At 37.4% G+C, this 23824-nt stretch overlaps 1 protein-coding gene across 4 annotated transcripts in view; it reads right to left on the reverse strand.

The window, feature by feature from the left end:
• Positions 1 to 2547: 2547 nt before the first annotated feature.
• The window catches only part of SPOCK1 (SPARC (osteonectin), cwcv and kazal like domains proteoglycan 1), a 1018929-nt gene continuing 997652 nt past the window's right edge, over positions 2548 to 23824 (reverse strand). For 2 of the 4 annotated variants that reach the window (XM_056821153.1, XM_056821146.1), the window contains 2 exons: positions 8149 to 8286; positions 2548 to 6964 (listed from right to left, as the gene is read on the reverse strand). In XM_056821153.1, coding sequence (XP_056677131.1) covers positions 6774 to 6964; positions 8149 to 8286 — 329 coding nt within the window. In that variant the 3' untranslated portion in view covers positions 2548 to 6773. Of the gene's footprint in view, positions 6968 to 8148; positions 8287 to 23824 lie in introns of all 4 variants that reach the window. The other 2 variants (XM_056821162.1, XM_056821137.1) reach the window with 1 other exon arrangement.

The raw sequence follows: 23824 nt of genomic DNA on the forward strand, positions 1-23824 counted from the left end.
ATCTTGGTGTAGGGTGTGAGATGTTGATCCAAACCTAATCTCTCCCACACTGTCTTCCAATTTTCCCAGCAGTTTTTATCAAATACTGGATTTTTGTCCCAAAAGCTGGGGTCTTTGGGTTTCTCATAGACTGTCTTGCTGAGGTCATTTACCCCAAGTCTATTCCACTGATCCTCCTTTCTGTCTTTTAGCCAGTACCAAATTGTTTTGATGACCACTGCTTTGTAATATAGTTTGAGATCTGGGACTGCAAGGCCACCTTCATTTGTATTTTTTTTTCATTATTTCCCTAGATATCCTTGATCCTTTATTCTTCCAAATGAACTTTGTTATGGTTTTCTCTAATCAGTAAAATAATTTTTTGGTAGTTCAATGGGTATGGCACTAAATAGATAGATAAGTTTGGGTTGGATGGTCATTTTTATTATGTTAGCTCATCCCACCCATGAGCAATCAATGTTTTTCCAATTGTTTAGATCTGGTTTTAATTATGTGGAGAGTGTTTTATAGTTGTGTTCATAGAGTTCCTGTGTTTGTCTCGGCAGATAGATTCCTAAGTATTTTATATTGTCTCAGGTGACTTTAAATGGAATTTCTCTTTCTAATTCTTGCTGCTGAACTGGGTTGGAGATATATAGAAATGCTGATGACTTATGTGCATTTATTTTGTATCCTGCAACTTTGCTCAAGTTGTTGATTATTTCGATTAGCTTTTTGGTTGATTCCCTAGGATTATTTAAGTAAATCATCATATCATCCGCAAAGAGTGACAGCTTGGTCTCCTCATTGCCAATTTTAATACCTTCAATTTCTTTTTCTTCTCTAATTGCTACTGCTAGTGTTTCTAGTACAATATTAAATAATAAAGTTGATAATGGGCATCCTTGTTTCACTCCTGATCTTATTGGGAAGGCTTCTAGTTTGTCCCCATTGCAGATGATGTTTGCTGATGGTTTTAGGTATATTCTGTTTATTATTTTTAGGAAAGACCCTTCTATTCCTATACTTTCTAGTGTTTTCAATAGGAATGGGTGTTGTATTTTGTCAAAGGCTTTTTCTGCATCTATTGAGATAATCATGTGATTTTTGTTGGTTTGCTTGTTTATATCATCAATTATGTGGATAGTTTTCCTAATATTGAACCATCCTTGCATTCCTGGTATGAATCCTACCTGATCATAGTGGATAACCCTTGTGATGACTTGCTGGAGTCTTTTTGCTAGTATCCTTTTTAAGATTTTTGCATCTCTATTCATTAGGAAGATTGGCCTATAATTTTCTTTCTCTGCTTTTAACCTGCCTGGATTTGGGATCAGTACCATGTTTGTGTCGTAAAAAGAATTTGGTAGAACCCCTACTTGGATTATTCTGTCAATTAGTTTGTATACTATTGGGGTTAGCTGTTCTTTGAATGTGTGATAGAATTCATTGGTGAATCTGTCTGGACATGGGGATTTTTTCTTCCCTAAGAAAGTTCTTTGATGGCTTGTTTAATTTCATTTTCTGATATGGGGTTGTTTAGATAATGTATTTCTTCTACTTTTAGTCTAGGCAATTTATATTTTTGTAAGTATTTATCCATATCACTTAGATTGCCATATTTTTTGCCATATAATTGGGCATAGTAGTTTTTAATGATTGCCTTGATTTCCTCTTCATTAGAGGTGAGGTCTCTCTTTTTATCTTGGATACTGTCAATTTGTTTTTTTTCTTTCCTTTTTTTAATTAGATTGACTAGTACTTTGTCTATTTTATTTGTTTCTTTCAAAGTACCAGCTTCTAGTCTTATTATTTAAATCAATAGTTCTTTGACTTTCTATTTTATTAATTTCTTTGATTTTTAGGATTTCTAATTTGGTCTTCATCTGAGGATTTTTAATTTGTTCACTTTCTAGTTTTTTAATTTGCATGCCCAATTCATTGACCTCTGCCCTTCTTAACTTAACTCAAGGATATAAATTTCCTCATGAGTACTGCTTTGGCTGCATCCCATAGGTTTTGAAAGAAGGATGTCTCATCATTGTCATTTTCTTCAATGAAGTTATTGTTTCTATGATTTGCTACTAACATTTTCAGTGTTCTGCTGTGAAAACAGGTTCATACCTGACATAGAAGTGAATCTATGGTAGTCTCTAGCCTTAAGCTTAGGAAGAAACTATTATCTTAGGAAATAATTAGTAGGTCAAAATGTTAGGAAAGGGCCAAATGGGAAAAAATCTTATTTGAGTTACAGCAGCCATTCTCTATATTTCAAAGCTTGATGAATAGGTATAGCTGCCTTTCCTTTTTTTTATTCATTCATTTATTTTTGAGGATTTTATTTAATTAATTAATTTAGAATATTTTTCCATGGTTATAAGATTCATGTTCTTTCTCAGCCCTCTCCCGACCCACCTCTTGTAGTTAATTGTCTTTCCTTTCTTGATTGGCATGTGCCACTTCTGTGTGCTTATTCATTTGACTTTCTATACTATCCTTTGTCACCAGAGTATTGAATGGGCATGGTATAATTAATTTAAACCTAATTAAAGAAAAGACACAGTTAGATATGGCAGACAAATTCAAATTTATTGAGACAGACAGAAATGCAACTATTCAGGACTACAATTAAGCATTTACAATTAACCAAGGTTAGCCAAATGTTCACATTCCAGGTAAATCTATATGGATAAGTATTCAGAATTTACTATGCTAATTTACTTTACTATGATCATCTACATTGCATCTACATCAGGGAGAGCCAACTGACACACTCAGGATTTGGGTGACATTCCCCTTACAACACTATACATTTAACAGGAAAGGAACAAATGTCAGCAACATTGAGAAAAAAGTATAAAAAGACCAAACCACCCACTGTAGAAAGAAAGGTCTCTTGGATATTACTGTACAGTGCAGTTGATGCATCAAACAAACAAGAATGATATTATGGGAAAGAGTTAAGGGAAAGCTACAATGGATTGATTTGGTGGCCTGTGATGAGACAGCTATAAATTTCATATTCTTGTCACTGGGAACTGGTAGGAAGAAGCCAAGGTATATTGGAAGAAGCAGGGAGGAATTTTATAAAATTCCAAATACATTATTAAAATATTTCCAAGCCAGAAACTTATACTGAAGTTGAAATCAGGTCTGGAGAGGCAAGAGAAGTATTAAATACATCAGTTATTTTTCCCAAACTGAAGATTTCAGTTTGAATTAGAAATAACAAAAAGAAATACTAAGTATTTAAGACCTCACAGCTTACAAGAAGTTTCTAAATATCCCTAGATATCAGGAGTTTTCAAAGGTACCTAGTCATGGTGGTGAACTCTAAGGGCAAAGTCTGATGATAGAAGGCAAAGCCCAACTTTCACCTCAGATGAGGAGTCAGACTCTAATTCTTCAAGTCTCAGAATTGGAGATGGTGAAAACTATAGTTTTCAACCTAAATGATTATAAAATCTCATCAGAAATTGGATAATGCCCTGGAAAAGAAGTTGAGTAAGAACAGTGTTTCTGAGTTATGCTCTAAACACAGGAACGTTGTTTTTTTTTTAATTTAAGGCTCTAATGAATCAACATATCTTCTTAGATCATTTCCAAAAATTTAGCATCATTACCTTGCAATAAATTTTCTACAGCACTCTCTCATCCATCATTAAGTTAATGTTAAGGAGCTCTGAGTGTCATCTTAATTTGATACTTGTCATAAGATAATTAGGTAAATTAAAATTAGTAGATCACTACATTCCTAAAGGTTTCTCTAAGCAAAATCAATGTGCCAATATTAATGAGTTCTCTGGTGCATTTTCAGAGCTAGTTGGAGTTATTAACAATGACTTTCCTTTACAGTCTGGATTGAGAGATTTAATGCATTTTTAATTTTAAGGGTATACTACAGTTTCATTAAATTAACAGTTTTAGTAAATTAACTGCAATTGTGCAGCTGTTTTCAGACTCTGAGTTTAAAGACTTGGTCAAATAAAATCTACTTCATACAGAAATAATGCATAGTGGCTCTTTAGACTAAATTTGGATATGATTTCATAAAAGAAGTTCTCTGGTCCTGTGCTTTGTGACACACACAGCAAGATACATTCTATCATGCATGATTTCTCTGTTCTTGGTTCTCACACAGCAGTAGCTGAATCAGTTCTGTCCATATGTTCAGTTAGATATAAAATTAAATATTATAGTCTTGGGCTAGCCTGCTGAGATTGGTAAAGGAAACTACCAGTCTCAGGTTGTGACTACATGGTGCTAAAATAACTAGTCAGTTTAATTTTTTTTAATCTTTTAATTCAAGAGGAAAAACAAAAAAGGCTAGCCTATTGAATCATAGTGACCAGTAAACTAGTGGGTTGATTGCATTTTTGACTAAGCTGATTGAATGCAATGGTGTGGCCTAGACTACAAGAGAAGGGAGAAGCAAACCATCAAAGGGTTCCCTTTGACTTCATTTGCTAATTAGATTTTCCTTGAAGCAGGGTATTGAACTGACAGAACTATAGTTATAACCACTTTCATTTGGGGAAGAGAATGACTATGAAACTGCCTAAGGCTGTGTTGGAGGCAAGTTTTTTGGTTGGGAAAGGAAACATTGCCTAAAGAGTTTTCAAATCCCTTTGGCCAACCCTGTTGGAAGACACCAAGAGAAAGCAATTCCAAAGACTGAATGGGATGAAGATCCTGCAGGATTTGCAATGAGCCTGTGGTATTAGTAATTTCTTTCTGCCCACTTGTGGAGATTTTAAAACTTCATAAAAAATCTTGGGATGAGGAAAGTAATAAGCTAAGCTCATTTGTATTCAAGAAAGGGAAACCAGAGATTAAAATTCAATTCTTCAAATCAATTTTTATCCTCCTTAATTACCACTCCAGTTTTGTGAAGATGTTACGATGATTTCTTTTTGATTTACTGTCCTTTGATTTTCTTTTTTTTTTCTCATTTTTTGGCAAAGTGTAAATGAAACCCATTGTAAGCCCTACAGAGAGTAGATCCTTCTGGGGATGGGAATCCAAAGATCACCAACACTACTGGGGGCAGGGGCAGAAATGAAAGTTGAGACACTGAACAAAGCATATTTCTTATTTCTATTTTCTTCAAAAAGATATAAATGTGGTAGAAACTGCCTGGAGCATCCTTTTGTGGACTGCATATTTATAGTAAAGAAGCTATAATATCCTGCTTAGGTTTAATCCTAATATTCCATTCTCCATCTTCAAGCAAGATGGTAAGATAATACAGGAATAAGTATAGGGAACAAGTTGGTCAGAATGGATAGAATTCTCTCTTTTCTTTAACACAACAATTTTGGTTTCCTTCCCCAATGGGTCTAGAGGTCAGGCACTGGTAGATTTTCAGTACCCACCAAACTTCACTAATTCTTGAAGAAGCTATACTTTGATTGCCTTATATTTTAAAAGCTTCTCTAGAGAATGCTGAGTATGAGGGTCTTTATCCTATTCTGGGTCGAGTTAGAGCAAAGGTCCTTGGAAGACAGGGAACAGTCTATATCTTTGTTCCACAAGTCTTCATTGGTAAAGACATGTGAAGCTGTTTGTATAACATTATCTTGCCTTTGTTAGAAGAACAGGTTAAATGCAAAACTTAACTCAAAGTCTTCAATTGACTTGTAATAAAATGTTGTGATACTGTTTGTTTGTTTTTTTAAAGAGATCATTAGATACACCTTAGGAAAACCCTGTAGGAGGAATTGAAAGAAAAGTAGAGGCAATAAACAGGACAGTTGCCTAAGGAAGTTTGTGAGATGATATGAAAGAGCTGTACAGCTTAAGATGTTGAGTAGAGAAAGTATTTCATGGCTTTTGTAAGAGAAGTTGTTTAGGCAGTCTGGGGCTTATCAAAATCAAAGAGATTTTCAACAGCCCTGCTGGTGCCTGAGAGAAGAAACTGAATAAGCCTGCAGGTTACAAGTGCCAACTATTAATGCAAAAACAGTTTCTACACAAATTTAATATTTTTCCTTCTGGAAACAGCAGTTCTCTGGACAGGATGGCATTTTAATTACTTCTCAACTGTCTTCTCCAATGATTCTAAACAACTCTCTCTTCCTGTATAGGGGTGTGAGTGCAACATATATGCATACATATATACATATATATATATATATATATATGTAATACACAAATAGAGAGAGTGAGGCATCTGACAAACATTCTGTAACAAAGAGAATGGCTCCCCAAAGGGGCTCTTGGCAGAATTAAGGCCATTGTTTTTAGAAAGCCAGAAGTATCTATGCACAGGAGAATGAATTTTTAAATGATAACAGGACTTTTGGGGGGGGGTGGGGAGTGGAGAGGCATGAAGGGAGATTCCAGTGATGTATTTCATTTTTCCCATATCATCTTTAATACACAAGAAAAGCAGCCAGCCATTGCAAGCTTGTCTACAAAAAATGTGCTGTAATGAACAAAAGAAGGTTCATTCTTTCATCAAAAGGTATCTGGCTCCCTCCCCACTCAAAGTCCTATATAAACTAAGTGTTGAGAGAAGTCCTCCTAAAGAGTAGAAAGGAAGCCAGGAGGATGGGACTTTGTTTAATTGAAGTCAGTTGTCCCTCAGCCTGAAGAAAAATATCCTCATCCCCAAAATTGCCATACTCAAAATTGGAGCACTTGGGAAAGAAGAAAAGTTGTCTTCCAAATTATACACAGGGTACAGAACAGAACAGTAGAGAAGAGACATTTTGTGTGATCTTCGATACAATTGTTGAGATGTCAGGGACTTGTGATATTGTGCAAAATATATGTCCTTTGCCCTGAGGGAACTACCATATATAGCCGACCTCATCTTCCTTGTCATCATTCTCATCTTCATCATCTTCATTTGGTGCCCTTACATTAATTTTCAGTTTCTCATCTTTGTCCTTTCTTGCCCCTCCGTGTTCTTCTTCCAGATCATCAAGCAGGACCACAGCACCACCACTGCCAAAATCTCCTGAGGTTTCTGCTTGCTCTTCTTCTGAAATGTTTTTTTTTAATATTTAAAAAAACAAAATAAAATTAGAGGTGGCACTCTTCTCATACCTTCTGTCACTGATTATCACTGTCTTTGCCTCACCCCCTTCCCCACCTGTCTGAAAGCTGTTTTAAGGTAGTAGGTAGTACTTCCCATTCATTGTGACAGAAGGTAGAATCTCCTTTCCCAACCTGAAGGATCATAGGAATAAAGATTTAGAACTGAGAGAGATTAAGATCTCTCTTAAGCCAACTGCTAAGCTTCAGCTTAGGAACTAGCTCCTTTATTTTACAGATGAAAAAATTGAAGCCAGAGTTAAATGATATGTTCAAGGTCAGAAAAGTAAGTGGCAGAACTAGGTTTTGAACCAGTGATTCCAGGTTCAGCACACCTTCTGTTAGACTGTTCTATTGGCCAACTAGTGACATTTCAAATTAATGTCAAGTTCTAAAGAAATTATAGTTGTCGAGGCATCTAAGTGGATGGAGAGTAAGGCTTAGAATTGGGAGATTGTGGATTCAAATATGGCCTCAGACACTTTCTACCTGTGTAAACCTGGACAAGTGATGCAACCCCAAATCTCAAGCCCTTACCACTCTTCTGCCTTGGAACAAATACTTAGTGTTGATTCTAAGCTGGAAGCTAAGAACTTTAAAAAAATAAATTATAGTTATTATTTTTTTCTACAGCCTTTTTAGGGGTATAAAACTAAGAAATCAGATGCTTAGTCCAAGGGCCCAGGAACTGGCAGGATAAATAACTCCACTTAAATGCTACCTCCTACACTGTTGCATTTCCTCATCTACATACATATATAGCACCCACAATCATTCTCTAGCCATTGCCATTTATTCTCTATCTATATTATCTTATATATTCCTTATGCCACTATAATGCAAGTACGTTTAGAGTAGACACTTTGTGTGTTAATTATTGTTCCTTTTGTAAATTCAAGAAGCACATATCCTCTCTCCATTTGAATACCATTTGATGTTCTATTTTCTAATTCTCCTTCATATCCCTGTCACTTTCCTCCAAAATACCCAATGTAGCCCTCTAGCTATTAACTGTTGATTGACTGAAAATAGCAGCATAACTGAATTACCCTCTAATTATGATAGCTTGCTGATTTCCAGGGAAGTAGGGGTGGGGAGGGACAATGGGAGCTTAATGCCCCTACTCACCACAACTCACAGCTCCTTGCTTTCTAGAGCCAGCCAGCTCATTCCCATACTTATCCACACACCAGCACTGTCCTGTGCTCCCATGACATTGGGTTGCTTTGTAGAACCCTTCATCATTGCAGCGGGGAATGAATATTCCTAGAAAAAATAAAAGTCCCAGTTTTATCAGAGAATTCACAGGTCCCACTTTGGAATCAAGGTAAAAAAAAAACTAGGCTTAGACTCCCCAGGATTAAAAAAATGAAATTCTTTCTGGGTCCAAAGCATTATCTGCATATATAGTATAATACTAATTTTGACTCTTCATAAAATGTCAGACTTGGAGGGAACTTTGAAGATCTTCTAGAAGAATGAATTTCAGATAGCTATATGAATATATATCCAAATGGTTATTATATTTATAGGTTTCTTAGTAAATTTATTTTGTAACTCAGATGTTTTAATTTCTTGTCCTAGTAACCTTGTGCCAATTCTTCTGATAAGCTCATTTAGGCTCTTTATGTGTGGAATTGCCAACCTTCCACTCTTCATTCACCAAACCTCTTGATGGAATCAAAACCTGGAATGCCTCTTTGGAAATATTGATTTAGAATTATATGAATGAAATACTCATTTATTTAGTCACTCATTCATTCATTTTGCACATTAATTCATCCTTAGTGTTAAAAGCAGTTTTGGAATCTTCTAAGACAGTTTAGGGGGGAAAATAAGCCAATGGTCAGATGGCAACATTAAACACAAGAAAAAACGTTATACAAATCACCAAGCAAATCTCTAAGGGAGAACATATGGTGACTAGAAGAAAAACTGCCCTACCTACCAAACCACTCCATGAAAAACTTATCAGCAGACAGGAAAATATATATTTTTCTTCATTCCCCAGTTGATAATAAGCCAGGTGCTGTACTGAATCTACAATATAATAAAACTAACACTTTTTTTTTCTAAGTAGGCAGTAATTATAACTGATTATAATTGTTTGTTGTTTGTTCTTGGGTTGCTCTGAATGTCCCCTGAATACATAATTATTACATCAGGAGTTTTTCCCCAGGGGGAAATAATTTGTAAGCAAATAAATAGAATTCTTGTTTGTCAGCCATAATATTTCACTGTGTCTAGTCTTAGATGGGGAGAATATGATGAGAAGATCTTTTAAATCAGGCAGAAAGTATCCTTAGGAAAAATCAAGAATATGATTCACTTTATTGGAGAATAATAATTATGTCATATCATCATCCATGGCTATGTACTCAATAAGGCAAATGATATAAATTAACCGATGAGATAGAAATATAATTTACAATCATTTAAGTGTAAAAAATATTTTTGGTGAAAAAAATATATATAGTGTCCCAAATCCATAGTCCACCTTTAACTTATTAAAGTGTACATAGTTTAAGCTTTAAGTCACTAAAAAGCTGCACTATGACTTTTGAGACACCCTTTGGAGTCCGGAAAATTTGATTTTGAATCCCATCTCAGGTGCTTACTAGGAGTGTGGCTCTGGGTAAGACATTTAACCTCTCTGGTTCTCAGTTTTCTTCTCTGTAAAATGAGGGAGTTGTACCTCTAAAGTACCTTCTTACTTGAAATCAATGATCATATGACTATATCTTCACATTATGATGCCTTCTGATGGAATGGAGTTCTCTAAACTTTAGGGAGGTCCTGCTAAGTTAGATCCTGTGATATCTCCCTGTTGTGTGGCATAGTAGAATGAGTATTGGCCAAGTAATGAAGATCAGGGTAACTGTGTGACTATGGGCAGATAATTTACTCAACTTATCAGACTTATCAGTTTACTCATCTGAAAAAATGGAAATAATGATACTGATAGGATCTACCTCAAAGTGTATTTGTGATTCTCAAATGAGATGAAAGAAAAAATGTGCTTTGTAAAATAAAGTGATATATGTGTCACATTGTTATTATCTGAAGGGAGATGAATTCTTTGATCATAGAAACTATTTTTTAAATCATTACCTTCTTGTCTTAGAATCAATACTGTGTATTGGTTTCAAGGCTAGGCATTGTGGGTTAAGTGGCTTACTCAGAGTCACATAGTTAGGAAGTGTCTGAGGCTAGATTTGAACCCATGGCCTCCCATCTTTAGTGGATTCACTGAGCCACATAGCTGCTTGCCACAGCAACTCTTGAATACTATCTACTACATTACAAATGAGGCACAATCTGTGTTACCACAAGGAGTGCCCATACTAGAAAACCTGATCTCCTTGAAATGTTGAAAGAAGTATAACAATTATCTTTGTTCTGTCATTAAGTAGATGGATGACCTCAAGCATGTTATTTCCCTTCTCTGGGAAATACCTCCATGTGTAATATATGAATAAATTAATTCACTTATTTTAAAGTCATTGAGGGAGGCAGAGTCAAGATAATGGCCTAGAAGGAGCAGAAGTTCAGACCTCTGAATACCCTTCCTTACTGATCAAAAACTGAATGCTCCTAGGGGACTGAAAATCAAACCTAACAACAAGACAGAGACAAGGAACCCTCCTGCTGGACTCAATTCAAAAAGTATGCACCCCGTCCCCAAGCCGGAATCCGAGAACACTCAGGTTTAAGGGGAAGGCAGAAGGAAGGTCCCAGGACCTCTCCCCCAAGCTGACCTAGAGTGCTGAGACTCCAAAGGGAGTAGAAACTTCTGGGCAGGCAAAGGTGCTGGTCTGTAGGGTGTACCTTGTGGGCAGGGCTGTGCCAAGCTCAGAGCTGGAACACAAAGAGCAGGGAAGGAGCTAGAGAGGAAACATAGAGCTGGCAGCCTGGCCAGAGCTGTGGAGATCCTCCATATTAGCTCCAGCCTTACAGGAGGTGTTGGCCTCAGAGCACACCCAACGCAAACAAGCTGAACTTAATGCCATCAAAAGTCTTCAGTACTCAAGAAAGTCCAGGCTCCACACCACTCCCTCATTGACTCCTGGACTTTAATCCAATCAAAAGCCTCCAGAGGACAGGGAAGCTCAAACCCCCAACAACCCTGCCCCAGAGACTGCACCAAGAGAACTTCTGTCAAAGCTCCAAGATGGGAGACTGACAGAAGCCCCCAAAACCAAAAGAAATAATAATAAAAATGAAAGGAGCAAGAGCACACACAAATACGGGGTGCAAAGAGGGGGTGTATATGAGCAAGCAACCGAAAAAGAAGAAAGAAATTACAATAGATAGATTCTATAGAGTAAACAGAACAAAGGAGGAGGGATCAGCAAACGATAAATCAGAAATCCAAGCAAACTGGATACAGGCTTTGGAAGAACTCAAAAATGCTATTCAAAACACAATTAAGAGAGGCTAAAGACAACTTTAAAAACAAGATAAATCATCTGGAAACAGAAAACAGTGTGTTGAAAGCCAAAATTAAATAGCTGGAAAATGAGGAAGAGGATATGAAAGATGAGGCAAAGGAGATGAAAGATGAGGCAAAGGAGATGAAAGATGAGGTTAAGAGGATGAAAGATGGCCTCCATAGAAAATCCAATCAGAAAGAGAAGGATGACCAAATACCCAGGGATGAAATCCAGTTTTTAAGTACCTGAATAGAACAACTAGAATTAAGTGACCTCATAAGGCAGCAGTACACTCTAAAATGAAACCAAAAGAATAAAAAATTGAGGAAAATATGAAGAATATCATTCACAAAACAGGATTTAGAAAATCGTTCGAGGAGAGACAATTTAAGATTCATGGGTCTACCAAAAGACCATGACAAAAGAAAAAGCCTGGGCATAATACTACAGGAAATTATTCAAGAAAACTGCCCTGATATTCTAAAACAAGACGGAAAAGTGGATATTCTTTCAATATGTGGTTTCTTTCAAACCACAGAACACCTCCTGTACTTAATCCCCATCTGACAACACCAAGGAATGTTATAGCCAAATTCAAGAAATATCAGACCAAAGAAAAGATATTACAAGCTGCCAAGAAGAAGTCATTCAGATACCATGGAACCTCAGGGAGGAAAACTAAGTATTTGGGTGAATCTACACTGAAGGACAGAAAGGCATGGAATATGATATTCAAGAAAGCAAGGGAACTAGGTCAACAACCAAGAATCAACTACCCAGCAAAACTGACTATATTCTTATAGGGGAAAATATTCAACAAAATAGAATAATTCCAAGAATTTGCAAAGAAAAGACCAGACCTGAACAAAAATTTTGATGCCCAAGCACAGAACTCAAGAGAATCATCAAAAAGTAATTTAGAAAGAGGGGAAAAAGTAAAACAAAACAAAGTAAAAAAAAATTTAAGAGACTCAGTAAGTTAAAATGATATGTGTCCCTATAAGAAAAGAGGTCATTGGTAACTGTTAAAAACTGTTGTTATCACCTGGGCAGCTAGAGGAATTACACGTAGAGGGAATAGTGACAAACTGTATAGGATGAAAGGACAAGACATTAATAGGTATATAGATATATGCATGCAAAAATACATATACATATGTATATATATATATACATACTAGAGCTAAAAAAGAGAGGTTAATACTAAAAGAAATGGGAAAAGAAACAAATGGGAGTGAATTCATATGTCACAAAGAAGCTCCTGGCAGGATGAGGGAGAACATCAATAGAGTGTGTTACAAGGGAATCACTTTAAAAGACTGATATATATTAATTAAGGTCGCCAAGGAATTCAGCTATGTAATTCCTAAATGAAAACTCAAGTTTGCAGTCAATCTTTTATGGAGTTTAATTACAATAGGAGGAAGAAAGGAATTAGAGATAGAGAGAGAAAAAGGGAGAGAAAGGAATAGGGCTTAAATACCCCTTCTGTTTAGGCTGGGCCAAAAGGCCCAAGCCCTTAGATAGCTGGGGCAAAGAAAGGAGATCAGTCCCTATTACTCACGTGACCAAAATGGAGAAACAGTCTCAGAGGCCCCCACCTTCAGCTTCCTTCAGAGCAAGCTTCTCAGAGCACACTGCCACCACTCCGATCAACTCCTCAACCACCACCGAGTCTTCAGACCCCCCTGATCTTTAAGGAAACCATCCAAGTTGCCTCCCCTCAGTTCTCACATCTACCAATCACTGTCCATCAATTTCCCTGTGCCATTGGAGGCTCTAGCTTAACCCAGGACCGCCCAGAGGCTTTGCACATGTCTGTTGAAGGTCATATTTTCAAATGATTAAATCTTTGCTCCTTTGCTACAGCCCTTTCTAAATCCTGTTAACCTGAGTAGGGTAGAGATTGGAATAATTAAATTTTGATCTAGGCTGCAGCCCTTACTCAATCCTGTTAGGACTGAATAGGGTGGAGATTGATTCCAAGTATCTCCATTGTATCAATTCTAAAATCAATCATGACTCAAAGAAATTCCTGTTCTATGCTTAAGCATAGGTCAAAGTCCTTTCCATTGTTCAGCAAAAGGTTTCTGTCCTAAAGTAATCTGAAGAAGGGAAGAGAAGGAACCTCCCATGCCAATGGGGTTCCCATTCCAATAGACTATCAGTAAGAAATTTTCCAAGTATGAAATATCCCAATGGTGAAATTTCCAACATTTATAAGTCTAAGGAATTTTAAGGTTTACAATTGGAAGGGTAAAGGAGATAGGAAATACTCAACTGTTAAGTGCTTTGAAATTGACCCAAAGTGGGAAGAACAATCCAATCCAATGGGGCAGAGAATAGATTTTCACCCTATAGGGAAGTAGAAGGGTAATAAATGGACTGGTGGGGAGGGAAGCAGTAAAAGGGAGGGAGAGGGTGGGGGATAATTTTAGAAAGAACACAGGGAAAATATGGGGGGAATAAAAAAGGAGGGGGTAGAAAGGGAAGTAAAATAAGGGTGGAAACTAGGGCGACTGATTAAAAACAAACATTGTTGTAGAAGGAAATAGTGAAAGAAGAAAAGGCAGGAACAGGAGTAGAAATCAAAATGCTGGAAAACACAAAGCATGTAATCATAACTCTGAATGTTAATGGAATGAACTCACCCATAAAATGCAAGAGAATACCAGAGTGGATTAGAATCCAAAACCCTACCATATGCTGTCAACAATAAACAAACATAAGGAAGGTAAATATGCATGAAAGTAAGAGTATGGAACCAAATCTATTGGGAATCAACTGATAAAAAGAAGTCAGGAGTCGCAATCATAATATCTGACAAAGCCAAAGTAAAAATAAATCTAGAAAAATAAATCTAGTTAAAAGAGATAGGGAAGGTAATTACATCCTGATAAAAGGCAGTATAGACACTGAGGAAATATCAGTACTCAACATGTATGTACCAAATGCCACACCATTAAAATTTCTAAAGGAGAAACTAGTGGAGCTCAAGGATGAAACAGATAGAAAAACTATAGTAGTGGGAGACCTGAACCTTCCTCTATCTGAATTAGATAAATCAAACCAAAAAATAAATAAGAAAGAGGTAAGAGAAGTGAATAAAATCTTAGAAAAATTAGAGTTAGTAGATATGTGGATTTAAAATAAAAAGGGACAAAAAGGAATACACCTTCTATTCAGCAGCACATGGTGCATTCCCAAAAATTGACCATGTATTAGGGCATAAAAACATTGCAAACAAGTGCAAAAGGGCAGAAATAATAAATGCAACCTTCTCAGACCACAATGCAATGAAAATAATAATTAGTAATGGTACATGAAGAGGTAAGTCAAAAATTAATTGGAAATTAAACAATACAATTCTCCAAAACTGGATATTTAAGGAACAAATCATAGAAACAATTAATGATTTCATTGAAAAAAATGACAATAATTGTTTCAAACCTTATGGGATGGAGCCAAAGCAGTACTCAGGAGGAAATTTATATCCTTGAGTTCATATATTAACATATTAGGGAGAGCAGAGGTCAATGAATTGCTCATGCAATTAAAAAAAAAAAACTAGGAAGTGAACAAATTAAAAATCCTCAGATGAAGACTAAATTAGAGATCCAAAAAATCAAAGGAGAAATTAATAAAATTGATTGTTACAGACCTATTGATTTAATAAATAAGACTAGAAGCTGGCACTTTGAAAAAACAAATAAAATAGACAAAGTACTAGTCAGTCTAACTAAAAAAAGGAAAGAATAAAACCAAATTGACAGTATCCAAGATGAAAAGGGAGACCTCACCTCTAATGTAGAGGAAATTAAGTTAATTATTAAAAACTACTATGCCCAATTATATGGCAAAAAATATGGCAATCTAGGTGATATGGATGAATACTTACAAAAATATAAATCGCCTAGACTAACCGAGGAAGAAATAAATTACCTAAACAACCCCATATCAGAAAAAGAAATTGAACAAGCCATCCAAGAACTCCCTAAGAAAAAATCCCCAGGTTCAGATGGATTCACAAATGAATTCAATCAAACATTCAAAGAACAATGAATCCCAATATTATACAAACTATTTGACAGAATAAGCAAAGAGGAGTTCTACCAAATTCGTTTTACGACACAAACATGGTACTGATCCCAAAGCCAGGCAGTTCAAAAACAAAGAAAGAAAACTATAAACCAATCACCCTAATGAATATAGATGCAAAAATCTTAAATAGGATACTAGCAAAAATTTACTATGACCAGGTAGGATTCATACCAGGTATGCAAGGATGGTTCAGTATTAGGAAAATCATCCACATAATTGACCATATTAAAAAGCAAACCAACAAAAATCACATGATTATCTCTATAGATGCAGAAAAAGCTTTTGATAAAATACAACACCCTTTCCAATTGAAAACACTAGAAAGTATATAAATAGAAGGGCCTTTCCTAAAAGTAATAAACATCTAATACCATCAGCAAACATCGACTGTAATGGGGATAAACTGGTAGCCTTCCCAATAAGATCAGGAGTGAAAAAAGGATGTCTATTATCTCCTCTATTATTTTACATTGTACTAGAAACACTAGCAGTAGCAATTAGAGAAGAAAAATTAATTGAAGTTATTAGAATTGGCCATGTGGAGACCAAGCTATCACTCTTTGTGGATGATATGATGGTCTACTTAAAGAATTCTAGAGAATCAACCAAAAAGCTAGTTGAAGACTTCCGGTCAAGATGGCGGTGTAGAAGCAGCGAAAGTTCAGACCTCCGAAACCCTTCCCTACCGATCGCAAACAAAGTGCTCCTAGGCCACCGAAACTCAAGCTGAACAACAGGATAGACCTGGGGAAACCTCCTCCTGGACCTGGATCAAAAGGTACCGCACCCCAAAAGCCAGAACCCTAGATCACTCAGATCTAAGGGGTAGACAGAAAGAAGGTCCCAGGACCCATCCCCCCCAACCCAGAGTGCTGAGCCCAAGGCAGCAGCGGGAACCTCAGGGCTCTGAGGACTCACCTTGAAAGCAACCCGAGCCAGTCTCCGGAGTGCCCAACACAGACGGCAGGGAAGCATAGAAAGAAGGGGGAAGCCTGTGGCCTCCTGGCTGGGTTCTTTCCTCTGGGTCTCCGGGGAGGTCCCAGCTTTAGGGCACCAGCTGAGCCCAATCCCATCGGGAGCCCTCAGAGCTACTGAAAGGACAGAGGGCTCAGGGCTGGCAAAGGGGTGGCTCTGAAGAGCCTACCTTGAAAGTAACCTGGGCCAGTTTCTGGGCACTCAACACAGACTAAGGAAGAGGAGGTTGCTGCTCTTCTCTTTCTTCTTTTTTGGCTCCGGGATCATTTCGGCCCACACTACCTGAACCTAATCCCATCAGGAGCCATCAGAGTCCAGGCAAGCCACGACCCCTCCCCCCTTAGAGAGCAGGGTCTTCTGAAAGAACCAGTTGAACCTAATCCCATCAGGAGCCCTTAGAGCTGCTGAGAGGACAGAGAACTCAGGGCTGGCAAGGGGGGTGCTCCGGGGAGCTTGCCTTGAAAGTAACCCGGGCCAGTTTCCGGGCATTCAACACAGACTGTGGAAGAGGAGGCTGCTGCTTTTCTCTTTCTTCTTTTTTCGCTCCATGATCATTCGGCCCACACTACCTGAACCTAATCCCATCAGGAGCCATTAGAGTCCAGGCAAGCCACGACCCCTCCCCCCTTAGAGAGCAGGGTCTTCTGAAAGAACCAGCTGAACCTAATCCCATCAGGAGCCCTCAGAGCTACTGAAAGGACAGAAAACTCAGGGCTGGCAAAGGGGTTGCTCCAAAGAGCTTTCCTTGAAAGTAACTCAGCCAGTCTCTGGGCACTCAACACAGGCTGTGGAAGAGGAGGTGGCTGCTTTTTTTTTTCCCTTCCCTTTTTTGGCTCTGGGATCTTTCGGCCCACACCACCTGAACCTAATCTCATCAGGAGCCCTCAGAGTCCAGGCAAGCCACAACCCCTCCCCCCTTAGAGAGCTGGGTCTTCTGAAAAAACAGAAACCTAGAGGCGAAGTCAAGATGGCAGCCTAGAAGGAGCATAGACCTGGCAGCCTGGCTAGAGCTTTAGAGATCCTCCATATCTGCTCCAGCCGTCCAGGAAGTTTAAAACTCAGAATAAACCCATCCCAAATAAGCTGAACTCAATCCCATCAAAAGTCTCCAGAACACAGGGAAGCCCAGGCTCCCCATCCATCCTCACTGACTGCTGAACTTTAAGCCAATCAAAAGCCTCCAGAGGACAGGAAAGCTCAAACCCCCAACAACCCTCCCTCAGAGATTACACCAAGAGATCCTCTGTTAAAGCTCCAAGAGGGGAGACTGATAGAAGTCCCTAAAAAACAAAAAAAATGAGAGGAACAAGAGCACAGACAAATACAGGGAGGAAAGAAGGGGTGAATTTGAACAAACAACAGAAACAGAAGAAAGAAACTACAATAGACAGCTACTACTCACCAAATGGAACAGAGGGGGAGAGATCAGCAAACGATAAACCAGAAATCCCAGCGAATTGGATACAGGCTGTGGAAGAACTCAAAACACAGCTAAGAGAGGCTGAAGACAATTGGGAAAAGAACTTAAAAATTAAGATAAGTCATCTGGAAACAGAGGCACTTGAACTAAAACAAGAAAATAGTGTCCTGAAAGCCAAAATCATCCAGCTGGAAAATGAGGCAAAGGAGATGAAAGATGAAGCAAAGGAGATGAAAGACGAGATAAAGAGGATGAAAGACAATCTTCAAAGAAACTCAGACCAGAAGGATAAAGACGACCAAAAAGCCAAAGATGAAATCCAATCTCTAAGAACCCGAGTAAAACAACTAGAATCAAGTGACCTCACAAGGCAGCAGGACACTATAAGACAAAACAAAAAGAATGAAAAAATTGAGGAAAATGTGAAGCATCTCATTCACAAAACAGACGATTTAGAAAATCGTTCAAGAAGAGACAATTTAAGAATAATTGGACTACCAGAAGACCACGACAAAAGAAAAAGCCTGGACATAATACTAGAGGAAATTATCCAGGAAAACTGTCCCGAAATCCTAGAACAAGAGGGGAAAGTGGAGATTGAAAGAATCCACAGATCACCCCCTGTTTTTAATCCCCAACTGACAACACCAAGAAATGTTATAGCCAAATTCAAAAACAATCAGATAAAAGAACAGGTATTACAAGCTGCCAAAAAGAAACCATTCAGATACCATGGAAACATGGTGAGGATAACACAGGATCTTTCTGCATCCACACTGAAGGACCAAAAGGCATGGAATATGATATTCCGGAAAGCAAGGGAACTAGGCCTACAGCCAAGAATAAAATACCCATCAAAACTGACTATATTCTTACAGGGGAAAGTATGGTCATTTAACACAACAGAGGAATTCCAAGCATTCATAAATAAAAGACCAGACCTGAACAGAAAATTTGAAGTCCAACCACAGAATTCAAGAGAATCATCAAAAGGTAATTAAAAAAGAGGGGAAAAACAACAACAACAACAAAGATTTTTTTTAAGAGACTCAATAAGTTAAAATGATATGTATCCCTATAAGAAAAGAGGTCATTGGCAACTCTTAAAAACTGTTGCTATCACCTAAGCAGCTAGAAGAACTACACTCAGAGGGAAGGGACAAACTGTATAGGATGAAAGGACAAGACATAAATAGGTATATAGAGATATGCATGCATAAATACATATACATGTGTATGTATGTATATATATATATATACATGACTAAAGCTAAAAAAGAAAAGAGGTTATGACTAAAAGAAATGGGAAAAGAAACAAATGGGGGTAAATTTATATGTCACAAAGAAGCTCATGGCGGGAGGGGAGAGAACATCGATACACTGGAAGGGTAAAGAGGTCGGAGATAGGAAATATTCAACTCTTACGTACTTTGAAACTGACCCAAAAAGGGAAGAACAATCCAATCCATTGGGGAAGAGAATAGATTTGCGCCCTATAGAGGAGTAGAAGGGTAAAAAACAGACTGGTGGGGAGGGAAGCAGTACAAGGGAGGGAGAGGGTGGGGGGGGAATTTTGAAAAAGGCTACAGGGGAAAATAAGGGAGGGAACTAGAAGGGAGGGGGGTAGAAAGGGAAATACAAGGGGGACTGATTTAAAGTAAATCACTGGACTAAAAGGTAGAGCTGAAGAAGAAAGGTTAGAATTAGGGAAGGATATCAAAATGCCAGGGAGTCCACAAGTGACAGTCATAACATTGAACGTGAATGGGATGAACTCACCCATAAAACGTAAACAAATAGAAGAATGGATTAGAATTCAAAACCCTACCATATGTTGTCTCCAAGAAACACACATGAGGCGGGTAGACACCCACAAGGTCAGAATTAAAGGATGGAGTAAGACCTTCTGGGCCTCAAGTGACAGAAAAAAGGCAGGAGTGGCAATCATGATATCTGATAAAGCCAAAGTAAAAATAGACCTGATCAAAAGGGATAGGGAAGGTTATTATATTTTGTTAAAAGGGACTTTAGATAATGAGGAAATATCACTAATCAACATATATGCACCAAATAATATAGCACCCAAATTTCTAATGGAGAAACTAGGAGAATTGAAGGAAGAAATAGACAGTAAAACCATATTAGTGGGAGACTTAAACCAACCATTATCAAATTTAGATAAATCAAATCAAAAAATAAATAAGAAAGAGGTAAAAGAAGTGAATGAAATCTTAGAAAAATTAGAATTAATAGACATATGGAGAAAAATAAATAGGGATAAAAAGGAATACACCTTCTTCTCAGCACCACATGGCACATTCACAAAGATTGACCATACATTAGGTCACAGAAACATGGCACACAAATGCAGAAAAGCAGAAATAATAAATGCAGCCTTTTCAGACCACAAGGCAATAAAAATAACGATCAGTAATGGTACATGGAAAACCAAATCAAAAACTAATTGGAAACTAAACAATATGATACTCCAAAATCGTTTAGTTAGAGAAGAAATCATAGAAACAATTAATAATTTCATCGAAGAAAATGACAATGGCGAGAGATCCTTTCAAACCTTTTGGGATGCAGCCAAAGCAGTAATCAGAGGTAAATTCATATCCCTGAGTGCATATATTAACAAACTAGGGAGAGCAGAGATCAATCAATTGGAAATGCAAATAAAAAAACTCGAAAGTGACCAAATTAAAAACCCCCAACAGAAAACCAAACTAGAAATCCTAAAAATTAAGGGAGAAATTAATAAAATTGAAAGTGATAGAACTATTGATTTAATAAATAAGACAAGAAGCTGGTACTTTGAAAAAAACAAACAAAATAGACAAAGTACTGGTCAATCTAATTTAAAAAAGGAAGGAAGAAAAGCAAATTAACAGCATCAAAGATGAAAAGGGGGACATCACCTCTGAGGAAGAGGAAATTAAGGCAATCATTAGAAATTACTTTGCCCAATTATATGGCAATAAATATACCAATTTAAGTGATATGGATGAATATATACAAAAATACAAACTGCCTAGACTAACAGAAGAGGAAATAGAATTCTTAAATAATCCCATATCAGAAAATGAAATCCACCAAGCCATCAAAGAACTTCCTAAGAAAAAATCCCCAGGGCCTGATGGATTCACCAGTGAATTCTATCAAACATTCATCAAATTAATTAATATTAATTAATCCCAATACTATACATTAATCCCAATACTATACAAACTATTTGACATAATAAGCAAAGAGGGAGTTCTACCAAACTCCTTTTATGACACAAACATGGTACTGATTCCAAAACCAGGCAGGTCAAAAACAGAGAAAGAAAACTATAGACCAATCTCCCTAATGAATATAGATGCAAAAATCTTAAATAGGATACTAGCAAAAAGACTTCAGCAAGTGATCAGAAGGGTCATCCACCATGATCAAGTAGGATTTATACCAGGGATGCAGGGCTGGTTCAATATTAGGAAAACCATCCACATAATTGACCACATTAACAAGCAAACCAACAAGAACCACATGATTATCTCAATAGATGCAGAAAAAGCCTTTGATAAAATACAACACCCATTCCTATTAAAAACACTAGGAAGCTTAGGAATAGAAGGGTCATTCCTAAAAATAATAAACAGTATATATCTAAAACCATCAGCTAATATCATTTGCAATGGGGATAAACTAGATGCATTCCCAATAAGATCAGGAGTGAAACAAGGATGCCCATTATCACCTCTATTATTTGACATCGTACTAGAAACACTAGCAGTAGCAATTAGAGAAGAAAAAGAAATTGAAGGCATCAAAATAGGCAAGGAGGAGACCAAGTTATCACTTTTTGCAGATGACATGATGGTCTACTTAAAGAATCCTAGAGATTCAACCAAAAAGCTAATTGAAATAATCAACAACTTTAGCAAAGTTGCAGGATACAAAATAAACCCACATAAGTCATCAGCTTTTCTATATATCTCCAACACAGCTCAGCAGCAAAAACTAGAAAGAGAAATCCCATTCAAAATCACCTTAGACAAAATAAAATACCTAGGAATCTACCTCCCAAGACAAACACAGGAACTATATGAACACAACTACAAAACACTCGCCACACAACTAAAACTAGACTTGAGCAATTGGAAAAACATTAACTGCTCATGGGTAGGACGAGCCAACATAATAAAAATGACTATCCTGCCCAAACTTATTTATCTATTTAGTGCCATACCCATGGAACTCCCAAAAAATTTCTTTACTGATTTGGAAAAAAGCATAACAAAGTTCATTTGGAATAACAAAAGATCAAGGCTATCCAGGGAAATAATGAAAAAAAACACTAATGAGGGGGGCCTAGCAGTCCCAGACCTCAAACTATATTACAAAGCAGCAGTCATCAAAACAATTTGGTACTGGCTAAGAGACAGAAAGGAGGATCAGTGGAATAGACTGGGGGAAAGCGACCTCAGCCAGATAGTATACGATAAACCCAAAGATCCCAGGTCTTGGGACAAAAATTCACTATTTGATAAGAACTGCTGGGAAAATTGGAAGACAGTGTGGGAGAGATTAGGAATTGATCAACACCTCACACCCTACACCAAGATAAATTCAAAATGGGTGAAATACTTAAACATAAAGAAGGAAACCATAAGTAAATTGGGTAAACACAGAATAGTATACATGTCAGACCTTTGGGAAGGGAAAGACTTTAAAACCAAGCAAGACATAGAGAGAATCACAAAATGTAAAATAAATAATTTTGACTACATCAAATTAAAAGGCTTTTGTACAAACAAAAGCAATGTAATTAAAATCAGAAGGAAAACAACAAGTTGGGAAAAAATCTTCATAAAAACCTCTGACAAAGGTTTAATTACTCAAATTTATAAAGAGCTAAATCAATTGTACAAAAAATCAAGCCATTCCCCAATTGATAAATGGGCAAGGGACATGGATAGACAGTTTTCAGATAAAGAAATCAAAATTATTAATAAGCACATGAAGAAGTGCTCCACATCTCTTATAATCAGAGAGATGCAAATCAAAACAACTCACACCTAGCAGATTGGCTAACATGACAGTTATGGAAAGTAATGAATGCTGGAGGGGGTGTGGCAAAGTAGGGACATTAATTCATTGCTGGTGGAGTTGTGAACTGATCCAGCCATTCTGGAGGGCAATTTGGAACTATGCACAAAGGGCGATAAAAGAATGTCTACCCTTTGATCCAGCCATAGCACTGCTGGGTTTGTACCCCAAAGAGATAATGGACAAAAAGACTTGTACAAAAATATTCATAGCTGCGCTCTTTGTGGTGGCCAAAAATTGGAAAATGAGGGGATGCCCATCAATTGGGGAATGGCTGAACAAACTGTGGTATATGTTGGTGATGGAATACTATTGTGCTCAATGGAATAATAAAGTGGAGGATTTCCATGTGAACTGGAACAACCTCCAGGAAGTGATGCAGAGCGAGAGGAGCAGAACCAGGAGAACATTGTACACAGAGACAAACACACTGTGGTATCATCGAACGTAATGGACTTCTCCATTAGTGGTGGTGTAATGTCCCTGCACAATCTGCAGGGATCAAGGAGAAAAAAACACTATCCAAAAGCAGAGGACAAACTGAGGGAGTAGAAACACCAAGGAAAAGCAACTGCCTGACTACAATGGCTGAGGGGACATGACAGAGGAAAGACTCTGAGCGAACACTCTGATGCAAATACTAACAACATGGCAATGGGTTCAAGTCAAGAACACATATGATACCAGTGGAATCACATGTCGGCCACGGGGGGTGGGAGGGAGGAAAAGAAAATGATCTTTGTCTTTAATGAAAAATGCATGGAAATGATCAAATAAAATA

Source organism: Monodelphis domestica, chromosome 1 (assembly GCF_027887165.1).
Source record: "Monodelphis domestica isolate mMonDom1 chromosome 1, mMonDom1.pri, whole genome shotgun sequence".
In the NCBI taxonomy this organism is placed as follows: Eukaryota; Metazoa; Chordata; class Mammalia; order Didelphimorphia; family Didelphidae; genus Monodelphis; species Monodelphis domestica.